This window comes from Triturus cristatus, chromosome 8 (genome assembly GCF_964204655.1).
Source record: "Triturus cristatus chromosome 8, aTriCri1.1, whole genome shotgun sequence".
NCBI classification, from domain to species: domain Eukaryota; kingdom Metazoa; phylum Chordata; class Amphibia; order Caudata; family Salamandridae; genus Triturus; species Triturus cristatus.
This window is the reverse complement of record NC_140591.1, coordinates 1,419,395,389-1,419,410,274: the sequence shown is the minus strand read 5'-3', so window position 1 is coordinate 1,419,410,274 and position 14,886 is coordinate 1,419,395,389. Positions and strand designations below refer to the sequence as shown.

The window sequence follows — 14,886 nt, the reverse complement described above, 5'->3', positions numbered from 1 at the left end:
TACATATCTCATGTCTGGTGATTATAGCCTTCCTCGGTGGCCAGGTATTACCATACCTGCTACGGGTTCCTTTTCATCCAACCGGACTAGAGGGTCCTCTATCCCTGAGGATTCGAGCGAACGCGCTCCACCCCCACCTGCGCGTTCCATCCGGCAGACGCGCGCTCGTGACTTCACTCCTGACCCGTTACTAGGAGCAACAGAGATAGTTGTAGACGCGTCCTGGAGACGGCGCGCCCCCGCCGCCTCACTCACTCACTCTGCCCGCAAGCGCGCGCGCCAGCCTGTAGCTGGTGAGGGCAACGGCGCGAGACAGCGGAACCCGGGCAGAGCGCGAGATACTGCCCCTGCAGTAATGCCTCCAGAGCCCGAGTGCGGCAGAGGAAACTTCCCCACCCTGCCCCGCCTGCCCGAAGAGGGTGAGTTAGGGGAAGAAGGGAAATTTCTAAAGTTACACGACCCAGCAATCACAGCCTCTCCTCCGGTGAGGTTTCAGTTTTCTCTGATAGGTGTAATGCTGCCTGGACCCTGGCCCAATGAATTAAACCAAACGGCCTTCCTTGCTGCCCATCTTCCCCGTGCACATGAATGCATCTTTCACGTTTCCTTACTAATCGCCGCCGTTCGCAGACATAACTTGCCACAGGATATGGAGTCATCTTAGTGACCTTATCACAGAATGGTATTGAGAGTTTTATACTAGGAGGGCTTGCTGGTTTAGCTTAAAGTTCTCATTCAAATTTGCAGTACTTGGCGAATAACTTGGAAGGTTGGAAGCTAGACGTGTTGTTTTTGTTATATTTTGGTCTAGTTTGACAGAACAGCACTTCTGGACGTGTTGTTACTCATTTTTTAGGTCTCGTTACACACACCCTTGCATGCAATACTTATGCATGGCAATATACCCGAACCAGACAGGCGACTCGGGTCTCCCGATTTTTGTAGCAAAAAATGTTTTTATTTTGTCCGTTTGCTGACTGAAATAGCATGTCCTTCAATAGAAGTCAATGGGGGAAATGAATTCTCCCGATTATTATTTTTTAAATTCTCCCCTTTCCTCTTCTAAAATATTGGCATTTATGATTATACGCTACCTAGTCACCCTGTGCTCAAGATTAGATGGCTTTTATGTCAATCTCAGTTACCTTGCGTTTATTGGTGGCTTTCTTTCTTCCGTACTCTGTGTTTGTCCAGCTCACAGGAGCTTTTTGGTTTCACCCTCAGTAGATTAGTCTTTCTCTTTGCATATTGCCTGTGTGAGGACTTTGCTGCTCCGAATACCAGGAGCGTAGCTCCAGGGGGATGTTACCCCCCCTAAAAAAGGTATTCTGTAGCAAATATTTGGGTACGAGGGCCTTCAGTCGGGTAATGTGAAGTGTCTGTGGATTTCCCCTGGGATTTTTACATTCCTACGTTAACAAAAGCACACAAACTCTCTCGTCTATGTATGAAAGGCCTTAACAAATGTTGATTATTTTGAAAAATATTGTGTTTTAAGTACACCTAATAATCTGCACTATTCTCTCTTTCCACCGCCTCTTAAGCACCCTTCCTGTCCGGCTTGTTTTATAATGTGTTTTAACAAGATGTCCCAGCTTGATTGTTGAGACATCTGAAGCTCAAACCCCACACCCTACCCCCCCCCCCCCCCCCCCAATCATACTGACCAAGCTACGCCCCTGCCGAATGCAGGAGCTGTATTTACTGGTAAGGTTAAACTAGTTATACTCACAGCCTACTCTAATGGCATCTGACATTAACATTTCCAGAAAGGTGCGCCTTTCTGGTTATTGAATTAACAGTTCCTCATTTGTAGTAAGTCATAAGGTCATCTACTTATAGGAATTAACAAACATATAAAATGAATCTACAAAGCTCACTAAGATTGTGGCGGACACTGTTTGATGGCCTGCGAGTAAAACAGGCATTGGCAATGCCAGTCGGTCTTACCTGTGTCTAAAAGTAAAGTGTATTTTAGTGTCTATGCTGTAAAATAATATACACACTATTACCAATACAAGATTGAAAAAAACTCTCCCGTGTATTCCTTTAATTTACGACAAAGCAGCACCAATTGCCATTGACCATGCTTGTTTAAAATAGACGGAGTGTGCACTCTGGCTTTACCCAGGAGCAGCCGCGGTCCGTGCAGGTAACAGCGGTGGGGCCGGGTAAGGGGGTGTTTTGAGGGACGATGCCGAGGGAAAATTAAATAAATAAATAATTTTCCCTCTGCATCGTCCCTCAAAATACCCCCTAACCCGGCCCCACCGCTGTTACCTGCACGGACTGCGGCTGCCCAGGAGAGTATCACTCTCTCACCTAATGTTGTTGACGATTTGATATATTATTCTGTCTTCCAAGGGGTACATCCTTTGGAATGGCTTAGGGACTATTTTAAGTCTGAAAAGTGCACATATTCTTCAATCTGTCAGATCTTTGAATCCTATATTTATTATATATAGAAAGCATTCATTTTCCTACTTTGTTCCAGCATTTGCATATCAAATAGGACAGCCTTTAATGTGAAACATTCCCTTTGTGCATTAAGCAGATGTAAACAGCATTTGTGAATGCCTGTGTTGATGCACATTAAAGCCAGACATATTACTTGTGCCAATGCTTGTTTCTAAAGTGCAATCCACACTATCCAAACAAGGGTCCCTTGTGAACCATACATGCAAATGATGATTCTGTTGTTTAGGGACGATGATTATAAAAGTGCCTTTACTGCCCACATTGGTCACCATCTACTTTAATTCCCCAACGCACCTTTTAGTTCTGCTGCCTTATTATAGGGGGTTGTGACGATGAATATTTAAAGGGGTCTTCTCTTCTCTTACTGGACTTTAACTTCCCCCTGTTCGTTTTGGATGTTTTGTTTCTGTCCTTGATTTTCTGAGTAACCACAATGCTATGCACTGCTCTGCAATAAATAAACAAATGATAGAAAAGTCTGCTTTATTGAGCAGTAATTTGATCAGTGGGACAGTAAGACCATGGCTTGGAGGGATTTAACAAACCAATACCTCTCGGTCAGAGTGGTGTTACTTTGTGGTGTCACTTCAAGGGAGGGCTCTCTCAAGCCTGTCTCCAAGGGTTAATGGGACTCCCAGGCCTATCCTCCCGCTCGGAGGTTTCATGGTGACCCACCTTTGCCCCTGCTTACAGTGTCCTCATTTAGATCCATCTGAAAGCTGTTGTAAATGTGGCTGTTGAATGTCCTTGCAGATCTAGCCCATGATTCTAATACTGTATACAGTCTTGGTAGTTTAACAGGCCATGCCTGTTTTGCTTTGGGATGACCCAGGGGTACTCACGGCCAACCTACCTGCCAGTCGATTGGTGATAACAAATGGGGTCTCCTGCTCTGCTGTTGGTTATTTTCCCTAGCCTGGTCTTCTCATTTCATGCCAGAAACTACCATCCTGAGGTAAGATACCTACTAGTAAGCAGAAGCTCCAGTGATGAGGCTTCTGATGGGTGTATGCTGCAAGTTTATGACAACCATGGTTATCATTCACAGAGAGCCTACAGCCCATGATGGAGGAAGCAGTGGGAGTGAGCAGTGTTCTTCTCCCAGACAGTATCTCCACCCCAGCTGGAGCACACCTCTCAGGTCTGCTGGGTGGGGCTGCATGTAGATGGGCCACATTCAGCCTTATCCCTTGCCTTTAATGAATGCCAAAATGTTGTTATGCAGGCTGTGTGGTAGGGTGAACAAATGGACAGATTTTGCTCGTCTACATTTGGATGTATTGCTGGGTGGTATCTGTGTCCCTCCCCAAGACTATCTACAAGGTGTGGGTATTTTAAAAGCATCCCATTTATTCCCAGTGAGGGGACCAAAGAGGCTCTTTCCCCTGGATGTGGGGCGCATCTCTATGGCCTCCTCTAGTGATGTTTTTATTCTCATTTGGCACTTCATTCTTGAACTTACCGTTTTACCCTTCAGTGCCTCTAGTTTTGTTAGAAGGAAATATATGTGTAATTCCTAGCTGCAAAGGAGAAACTGCACAGTGAAAGCAAAATATTGCCTGTCAGCCTACAGCAGTTTTGGAAATTCCATATTTGACAGTCCTGTACTATTTTTTTAGGTCGAGCCTATCATTGCAGCGCATGCGTTGCTCACTCTGTGAGGCATGCTGTAGTAGGGTCTGCTGTAGAAGGGCTGTGGAAGCCTCCACCCATACTTTCCATTGGCTGGTGTCATTGTCTATGGTAAATGCTGGCTTCCGATTGATAATGAGGCTTCTTAGTCCCTCCTTGTTACCGCCCTGTCTCCTTTTGTGACTGCCCATCTGTAGTGAAAGAGCCACTCTTGTGGTTTGCCACCCTATGATGACCTTTGACTACCATCATTTTAACTGACTTTAGTGTGTTATTTTACCCTAGCCTGGATATATGAGACGGTTCTGCATATGCCTGCTTCTCTTCTTTCTTGTAATCTTGCTGCCTTTCAGTGGGAGCTGTCACGGAGTAGAATAGTCTTACCAAGAATAGAAGGTGTGGGATGTGCATTTGAAAGCGTGAGAGGGAGAGAGAGGTGTGGAATGTACTCTTTGGTTTTGAAGTGCAGTGTTGTGGGCAGTGATGCACACATGTGCTCGGTGTTGTACACTCATGAGAATTATGAGCTCTTACTATTGTCTTTGACATGGCCTCATGTCATCCTTTTCCCTGGCTTTGCCTTGCTGCAGTTTTTCTGCGTGCCCAACAGTGCTTGCAAGTTGTTTGTGTTATGCGAATTATTAGCTCTTAGTATTGGCTTTGACATGGCCTCATATCATCCTTTTCCCTGGCTTTGCCTTGCTGCAGTTTTTCTGCGTGCACAGCAGTGCTTGCAAGTTGTTTGGGTTATAAGAATTATAAGTGCTTACTAGTGGCTTTTGACATGGCCTCATGTCATCTTGTTTTCTGAATTTGCCTTGCTTTTGCGTGCACAGCAGTGCTTGCAAGTTGTTTGGGTTATGAGAATTATGAGCTCTTACTATTGGCTTTGACATGGCCTCATGTCATCCTTTTCCCTGGCTTTGCATTGCTGCAGTTTTTCTGCGTGCACAGAAGTGCTTGCAAATTGTTGGGTTATTCACATTCAAGGTCTTTCTGTTTTTCTGAGCGATTACTTTTGTTTAATGTACTCTGGAAGGCCCTGTGGGAGCTTCGTCAAGATAGAGGCTAGAAGATGTGAGAATGTACAACTCTGCCTCAGAGTCAAAATACGAGAGCTTGGCCAGCCTCCGTCTTGGCCTTGACGCAGACTGGTACAACCAGCTCGGCTTTTTCTAATGAGAAGGGGGCGAGGTTTTCTAGAAGCTTCGTCTTACATAAGTAATGAAATTTAAGCTGCGAGCCTTCAGGGGCCAGGTGGAAGTTCACCACAGAATAGACGTATTGCTGTGGAGGTGATGAAACTTGAGTCCTAATTGAACTCCTTCCTGGGCTGTTGAAGGGCTTCCCCAGCTTGAGTTGGCAAGGATGATGCAAATTCAATCGGTGAGGTGTTCCTAACCATTTTATATATATATTCTACTCTTTGCTACTTGTATATACTGCATTTTATTTCAATTTTTCACTTGATACTTGGGACTCTGCATTTACTGATATATTTGGCCTACCGTTCTAAAATAAACTTGTGTGTGTTATTTTAAATGCACCTGAATTTGTTTTCTTGCCTCGCCTAAAGGGAATGCTGCGTCTTTTCCTCATCTTTAGAGAATGCTGCTCAGAGTGTATTAAATGCACCTGAATTTGTTTTCTTGCCTCGCCTAAAGGGAGTGCTGCGTCTTTTCCTCATCTTTAGGGAATGCTGCTCAGAGTGTATTAAATGCACCTGGATTTGTTTTCTTGCCTCGCCTAAAGGGAGTGCTGTGTCTTTTCCTCGTCTTTAGGGAGTGCTGCTCAAAGTGTATTATTTAAAGGTTCAGTGGTATATTTGCCTGCAAAGTGGGAGCGCAGGATTTGGGTCTGGCTTATTGGTGAGAAGTCACATTCATTACACCATCAGGACTGGATCTTTTACTTGTGGCGTTACACTGTCTCCTTCATTAGTCCCTAAGCACTCTTTTTTTTCATTCGGCTTTGGCAAGGCTGGCCGCGTGTTTATTTTTGCATTGCGCTTTCACTTTAACAATAGCTGCCGGCCAACCCCGCAAGTGCTGTGTGGGCCGGCAGCTATTGTTCAAGTGAAAGCGCAATGCAAATATAAACAAGCGGCTGCCTTTGCGCAATGGCGACAGCTTGTTTTATTTTCAGGGCGGCAGGCGTGCTTTCGGTTTGACAATGGCTGGCAGCAACGCTTCATTCCTCGTCTCGCACCGCTGCTCTGCCTGACCACCTTCCTCTCTCGCTCCGGGTGTCCACCTCTTGCTGTGAGTCACTTTGATGCTGGTGCACGGACTTCTCACGATTCCTGTTTGTCATAATTGAACACGCTGCACAACTGTGTTTTTGCTCTATATCGCATATTAGGCTTCAATAACTAGTAAGTTGCGCCATAGAAATGTACATTTCTGTACCACACCGTTGAAAATGGAGTTTTGTGGCAGGTACCTATTATTGCAACGATTGTCAAGTGTGGTTGAGTGCTTAATTGCTGGATAAATAAGCATTTGCAATGCAATAGGTCTGGCATTTACGCGAGTTTAAGCTATTGGCATTGTAAATGACAATGCCTTTTGTTTATGTTTTAAAAACGAAAACAAAAATAAAAGACATTGTTATTTGTAATGTCAATAGCTGAAACTTGCGTAAATGCGAGACATATTGCATTGCAAATGCTTGGTTTCTTTGTATGTAATGTGTGTGCTAATACATACAAAAGAAGAGAATCAATGATGCCCTTGACCCACTACACCGAGCCAGACCGACAAGTCTCATATCCTAAAGACACCTGATTTAAAAAATATATTACTTAACCAGTTCAACGCTCTGCGGTTACTTCTGTGACTCAAGGATACAGCGTCACACTGACTCAGTCGATCAATACTTTGAGAGGGCATCAGAGGATGTGGCGTCACTCTAGTACCTGGCGCCACTGCGGAAGTACCGATTTGTTTCTAGAAGCTATCTCACTGGCACAGTTTCCTGCAAGAATGCCCCAGGGGCGATTAACCTAATTATAGAGCGAAGGAAATGCAATAAGTCAAAGGGCCAGTCCAGTGGCAGAGGTGCAGTTTGTTTTCATGTCAGCCCCGACACCCCTATGGGACGTGCCACACAAAAAACACTTATCCTAACAACTATTTTCGGCTTTCACTCAAATTATTCCTAACCACTGTAATACCGCTCATCTGTGTCCAACTCATTGCGATAGTCCTCTCTATAAAAACATTTGTTTTCAGTTCACGTTCTTGAGCTCTCCTGAAGCTGCTCATATAAAGAGTTTCATACCCAATTACGAGGCAGCGTGCCACATTATCGGGCACGGCAGCACATTATCTGACAGGTACCACCACCGGTGACTGCGTGGTTGGCATAGCGTTGAATTTGCCGCTACCCCAATTTTTAACAGTTTTTGGCCACATAGTACATCGTTTTGATAAACAAGCATTTGCAATGCAAAAGGTCCCACATTTACGTGAGTTGAAGCTATTGGCATTGTAAATGACAATGTCTTTTATTTATGTGTTAAAAACCAAAACATAAATAAAAGGCATTGTCATTTACAATGCCAATACCTCAAACATGTGTAAATGCCAAACCTATTGCATTGCAAATGCAGACCAAATATTTGATCTAATTTTTTAGCCAGCGAGGGGCCTCCTCACCAGATCATTTTGTAGAATGTAATGTAGTACACCAGCAGTCCTACTTTACATACTTACAATTACTATTCACAGATGGCCCATTTTTACAAAGGGGCTCATTCACAAATGCATTGTTGAGTATGCGAAGTAGTACTCCAGTAGTACTACTTTGCATTCTTCTAAATGCAATTCACTAAGGTACAGGGGGAGATTTCAATTTCTGTCTGTCCTCTTACCTTGGGCCCAATTCACAATGCACTTGATTCACAAAGATTTACTCTCTGAGCCTAAATTCTAGGAATACTACAAAAGTGTCAGTTCCAACTCACTAAAGTTACGCCCACATCTACTCCAGGGGTACTACACCCAAACTACTACTACAACCAAACCTTGGAGTATGTGATACACAGCAATTGGCCTCTCACAGTTGCTACAAGGGAATCCCATACAAATCGCTAGCGGCATGGAGTAAGACTACCCACACAAAGTTTGACACCTAAAACAAGATAAAAAGAAAAATGGTTCATGTTGCTTAAGACATTGCATGCACCCACATACAATCTATAGTACAAATAATGTAAAAATATAGGAAATCTAATATGAATAAAACTTGAAGTCATACATTTTGACATTGCATATACCCACACATGTCACATTGCATAAATATTAAAAATGTAATTAATGCAAAAATGTAAAAAAGTAATCTTAGTTGTAAACATTCCAGACAAATATACAAATCAATTATAGAAAATATTTAAAAAATCAAAACGAAAAAAAGTAATATAACTGTAAGAACTGTAGACACCTATACAAATCAGGTTATAAAAATGTAAACATAACAATTGAATAGACATGTTTAAATATGTATATTGTTAATGAATTAAAAACAGATCACGTCTAACATTATTCTTTACACACTTGGACGCATCACAACATATTGTATGTCCCAAACAAATGCACAGACAAGCATGCATGCAGGTGCACAATAACACACAGCATAAATATTAGTGATATCTGTCTCCACAACTTCTCACAGGACAAGCGGAAGATGTGAGCTCCGTGGGTATGGGCTTTATTTAGGCGCTTCTAGTACAATTTTTACTGAGGTGTGTTTTTGTTTCTTCAAGTGATGCCTTTTGCTCTATTCTTTTCAATTCATAATACTACAAAGTTTAGGGAGAGCTGCACGCCTACGCTATGTAGAACAAAGTATGTCTGTTTTTGCCTTAAGCGTATGCATAAATCTAGGTGAGGGAAGATCGCTGTACGTTGATTTACCTTTGTGAAAAGGGCCTACAAATAAACCAGGAGTACTGAAATTCATAAGTTAACCAGAAGTACTTCAAGAGTAAGTAGTTCCTTTGCCTTTCTGACCACTAAATTGGTGAACACCCTCCCTACCAATCTTATATGGGCCCAGTCAGGAATCTCTTTTAGGAAACTTCTAAAGACCCATCTATTCTAATTTTGTCAGGAATGGCCAAGGACTGCAGGTGTGTTTGTCTAAGCGCTGGGAGGCCTTCGGAGTAGCTGTGTGCCATACAAGACATCTTGAATAGAACAGAATAGTAAGTCACACCTCCTCATAGCAAAGTATTTGCAAATCGAGCTCTAAGTCTTATGAAACTATGAACCACAGCAAGGTCAGTACACGCAGATGGCAAAACGCAGAATATGTCACCACCTACATAATTTATTAACAATGGTCTGAAGAATAAGCTGGTGTGAGAATGACACTAGTAAGATAAGCAAGATACTTGTGAAACAATTGTGCAGTTGTAAACCTTAGTTTGTATACAGGTACTATTTAACAGCACATTTCATGGGGGCACTCACACATATAAAAACAGTGACAGGAAGGGGGGCGAACAATGTGAAGCACACCTATGTTACTTTTGTCTTTTCAGTTAAGTGTCAGGAGTGGCATGCAGGCAGATAACCCTGTGTAGAGGAGGGTTAGGATGTGTTTCCGTGGAAGACAAGGGTACCAATGTATTGCTACTACTTACAATAATCTGCTCCTGTCTCTCAAGAATGGAATTGCAGGCCATAAAGGAGAGGCTCCTTGTCTCATGGATAGCAGTTAGAGGCTAAAAAGAGACATGAAATACCACAACACCTGACATTTCCTAGCAAGTCTTTCTGCCAAATTAACACTTGGCAGAAAGGTGGTGCCTTGCGGTGGATGAGGCCAAGATACTGCCAAAACACAGCACACAACACACAATTAGCATTTTAGCTCCCAACTACAGACACACAGCACTCATTATATCCTGTCACCATGAAGGAGAATTGGCTCTAGCATTTCAGGGACATGCTTGTAACTTGATTCATGCAGTATTCAATGGACTTGCATGTGCCACTCCAGTTAAGTGTCTAACTAAATTAAAATGTCAAAAATGTTTCAGCGAAGAGTCATTCAGTTTGTCAGGAAACCTACAATCTAGTATCTACACCCCAAAACTTCACCAAAACTCCAAACTGCAGAACCTGATCAGTAGGTGTATTCCAACTTTCAGGGCACAGAACTTCTGAGTTTCTTACCATTTTAAAGTGCTCCAGCAGGACATGCCTTATCATCATCAGAAACTCGTGCAAAACTTGCAGGTGGTACTTTGCTCCACATGCTTAGTGATCAACACCACCATTTTGTATCTCAATGTGAAGTGTGTTTTAAAGTAACCCACACACACATATTAAGCTAATCATCCTCTGTCCAGCCATTCGTCCAAGGCTTCATAGCTTGTCTGAGTATGTCTTGCCCAATTTCACAGGTGCATCTTTCACACAGAGATTTCAAAGTTTGGCCTGTCATTTATCTGATCCCCACAAACTTTCATCAATGTAAGTCAAAGACCTATCAGGCACTCCCTTTTTCCATAGACATGTGTCACTATACTCTTTTTTTTCCCCTCACAGGCCATACCATCAACTGCATCCTTCAACTAATTAGCAAGGCAGGCCGATGTCTATCCTTCTTCCTATATGAGAACAACACAAGGAGAGGAAGGGAATTAAGGAACTACTCCTAGTCCCCTAAGGAATAACAATATAAACAAAGAAGGAGCAGTTCCGAAATCAAACTTACTGCATTAAAGGGAAAACATATTCTTTTTTAAAAGAACCCTCACCCACCAACCTAGTTGGTGGCATGCTTAATCATTGGGTTCCCACCTGGGACGCCGAGTGCCTCCCAGGTGTGCATAGACGCCTGAGTTACAGCGGAGCGGTTTTGTTTGTCTGGACAGTGCAAGAAAGTGAGAAGGTGATTGAACTTAAAATTGCCACTATCATCTCCCTCCCTACTAGGAAAACATAGATATTTGTTAATGGGGTTGTAGGGCAAAGTTTAAAAGCAAGGAAAGGGGATGTTATGGGTGATTCAACTGATTGCAAACATCTGTGAATTGGCCTATGAGGCTTAATAGCTAGGCTTTCTTCAGGACCGGTGAGAAACAAGTACACTCCCTAAGGTGCACTTATTAGTGAAATGTGAACCAAAAACTTACGGTTCTGTTAAATGCGACAATTTCTGGAAAATAAATTGCATACAGTTAGTCATAGTATAGCAAATGAGGCACTCATCCCAAAGCAGTAATGTGCGCATTTAGCCCGACAAGTGCAATCAATCGTGATCCTCATTCCTGGATCGTTGATGTATCATTACACCAGTGGCTATAATGCAGATACTGGACACATCTTGTGCCTCTATGGTAAAAAGTATATTGTTAATCTGTGCATGCATTTGGTCTCACTAGGTATTCAAGTGACATCCTGTAGTGGTGGGGAGTTATCATACCTCTTGTCGATAAAAGCACACCATACAATCATCATGAGGGAAAATATCCGATAATGTGCGGGCTGTCGCTACTCATAAAATTTAGAGACAATGTGCGCATGCTGTTTAAATTAGCTATATCTCTACTCCAAAGAGTTGATCAGTGAAAGGCAAATGAACAAGAAGAATTTTGGATTGCTATCTTACATAGGTTGCGACTATGCGACACGTCATGGATCCAAGCTGGGGGCGGAGCCTGTTGTCAAACCCTGGGAAGGAGTAATTAAAAAAGTTACCGGAGTAAAAGGAAGCGTGTTCGCTGGTAAGGGGTTTGAAGGCAAATGCCCTATTTTCTTTGTCAAGGAAAGCCGCCCGTGTCTGTCACCTATTCTGGTCCTGACACTAGATCCTGGAGATACTCAGTCTCTCGTGTGGGCTGCTTTAAATGGACTCATGTCGGTGTGCCAGCACTTCCTCACACGTGATTGGGTGGGGCGTTCTGATGTCATGGCGTTCAGATCGTCTCATGGATGTTAACCCTCTGTCTCCCTCTGTTGTCAGTGTGTATTCGGTGTGGATGACAGTAAATGGGCCTGTTACAGGCTACGTCCTGATGCCGGGTCAGCAGGACATGCCATTATGTTGTGCTGGTTACCGACCAATTAAAATTGTAAATGGTGGGATGATGAACAAAATAGTGATATGCCCAATACCACGGGTCGCAGAAACTGCAGGGGGCATAGTGGTCGAGTCTCCCTTAATTAGGCAATTATTTATTATAGGATAAATCGCTACGTTGCAGCTGTACTGATGTAAAGTGTCCTGCACTTTTAAGTGCAGTATTCATAATTAAAACGTCCGGTTCAAGATGTTAGTCAGACTTGTGGGGTATGTAATAATGCTAAATTACTACCTGTGTGAGAGTGTGGCCATTTAGCGATATACAGGAGCTCCCCGTTCATAGAGGGTTGTCAGATCTGAATGTCAATCCCCGTCTTAGTGTGTGTATCATCTCTGGTTAAGTGTACTCCAGGGGATGTTGTCATTAGGCCCATCTTCGTGAGTTGAAAGTCTGTACACCTATCTCTGATGGTCCAGAAGAAGTTTTTGTGTGTTCCCTGCTGCCTCTATTTGCTCGATGATTACCCATTTGAGGTAATTTGTTGTGTGTCCTGTTCGCAAAAAATGATCTGTCATTTTTGTCGTGTTGTCATTACACCTGATGTTGCTGCGATATTCGTATTTTGACTTTTCTGCTTGTCATCCCTATGTAATTGGCATTGGGCACATTATCATCTACACCACATTTGCAGAGTTGCAATTAGTGTGTGATCATAGAAACCAGGTCTTGTTTGGTTCCAAGTCCAGACTTTTTTTGGCAGACACTACAATTGCCACAGGGGTTGTGTCCGGTCACGTTTGGTAGGCCCCAGGCATTGAGAACTATCCTGGTGGGCTGTTCACTGACTTTTTTAGGATGGGTGGATACTAGGGTATCTTTTAGGCTTCTTTTGCTTTTTTAAAACAAAAAAGTGGTCTTTCCCATTTCATGTTTTCTGTATGTAGGATTTTTCAATGTTTATTGATTGACTTGGTTATTTGACTAAAGACCGTTCAGGAAGTTGTAACACACGTCAGAGGGATTTCATTCGTTTTTCTAGGTGTGTCCTCCAGGAGTGCATCTCTTTGTTGGTTGCGGGCCCATTTTTGGGAGGTCTTTATTATTCTGTCAGGGTAGCCCCAGGCCTTGAGTTTGTTAGAAAGGTCTGTTGCTTGGGCTCGATAGTCGCCAAGTTTGCTGCAGTTCCTCCTGAGGCAGAGAAACTGCTCATAGGGTAGGTTTTCTCTAAGGGCCCTAGGGTGGAAACTGTCGAATTTTAGAAGGGTGTTTTTGGCAGTTGGTTTGTAAAAGGTTTTTGTCTCAAGTCTGCCCTGTTCCTTGGTGATAGTGATATCCAGGAATGTGATCTCCTTTTTGTCAATACAATGAGTGGACATGAGATTTTTGTCACAGTTGTTAATCCACTCTAAAAGCATAGCGTGTGTCGTTTGGGCCTTGCCAAATCATAAGTACTTCGTCTTTTCTGGAAGGTTATGTAGTTTCCAAAGGGATTATTAATGTGAAGGATAACGTTTTTTCGAACTCATAAACATAGAGACCTGCCACACTAGGGGCAAAAGTGCTGCCCATGGAAGTCCCGTATGTCTGCAAAAAGAGGTCTCCTTCAAATTCAAAGGAATTTTCTTTGAGGGCTATTTTTGCACATTGAATAATGAAGGCTCTTGGTGTCCGAAAATCCCATGTGGCTTCTGCTAGGGCTCTACTGATGACCTCAATAATGTCATCCTGCGGTAGGCTCGTGTACAAGCTTTCAATGTCTAAGCTTACTAGTGAGGTTGTGTCATTATCTACATCTATCTCTTTGAGCAGATTTAGTAGATATTTTGTGTCTTTTAAGTACGTAGGGGGGTTTTGTACTAAAGGCTTTAGAAAAAAAATCACAAAAGCTGGGTAAAGGTTCCAGTTGAAAGCCAATCCCCGATACAGTGGGACACCCAGGTGCTGGGGTCCGATTCTTGTGCATCTCAGGTAACGTACAGAAGTAAGTTTTTTTTTTCTTTCCCAGTGATGAAGAAGTCAGCCTCCTGCTTGGAGATCTGACCATTCATCTCGGCAAGATCGACAAGAGTTTTTACTTTATTTCGTAGTCCCTCCGTGGGGTCTGTGTTCAGCAGTTTGTAGTTTTTTTTATCATCTAGCAAGCGTCTGCATTCAATGCGGTAGTCTTTTTTGTCTTGTAAGACCACCCCTCCCCCTTTATCAGCCTGTTTGATTACAATTGTGTCATAACTTTGTAGTTTCTTAAGTTATGGAAACTCCCTTGGTCTTCCATGTTTTCGATGTCGTTGTAAACTGCTTGTTCAAAAGCAAGGATCTCTACAGGTGTAGTGTATTGAGGGGGACAAAAAGTGGATTTTAGTTTTAGGCCCATATCACCAGAATTATTGGTGTCTTCACTGGGGCTCTGTTTGTCAAAAAATGCTTTCAGTTTACGTTTTCTGAAAAATTCAGAAAGTTCACAATGTAATTTCCTTGGAATACATCTCTCTGAACCTATGTAAGTATGTGTGTATATGGTATTTCTATAACACAGAGCTAGCCAAAAGTCAGTGAAGCGCTGTACATGATCAAGCATGAAGTCAACAAGTAATTGCTAAGGAAGCATGGTTAAAAATGATTAATGCATTGTGATAAGTGTTCTTTAAAGAGGTACGTTTTCAGCTCTTTCCTAAATTGGAGCAGAATTGATGTGGTCCTGATGGATAGAGAGATGTTGTTCCAGAACCTGGGTCATAGAT

At 42.8% G+C, this 14,886-nt stretch overlaps 1 protein-coding gene across 1 annotated transcript in view; it reads left to right on the top strand.

Annotated features, from left to right (window-relative positions):
- Positions 1-245: 245 nt before the first annotated feature.
- CCDC81 (coiled-coil domain containing 81) overlaps positions 246-14,886 on the top strand; it is a 316,574-nt gene continuing 301,933 nt past the window's right edge. The window contains exon 1 of the mRNA XM_085623150.1: positions 246-419. Coding sequence (XP_085479276.1) covers positions 356-419 — 64 coding nt within the window. The 5' untranslated portion in view covers positions 246-355. The remainder of the gene's footprint in view (positions 420-14,886) is intronic.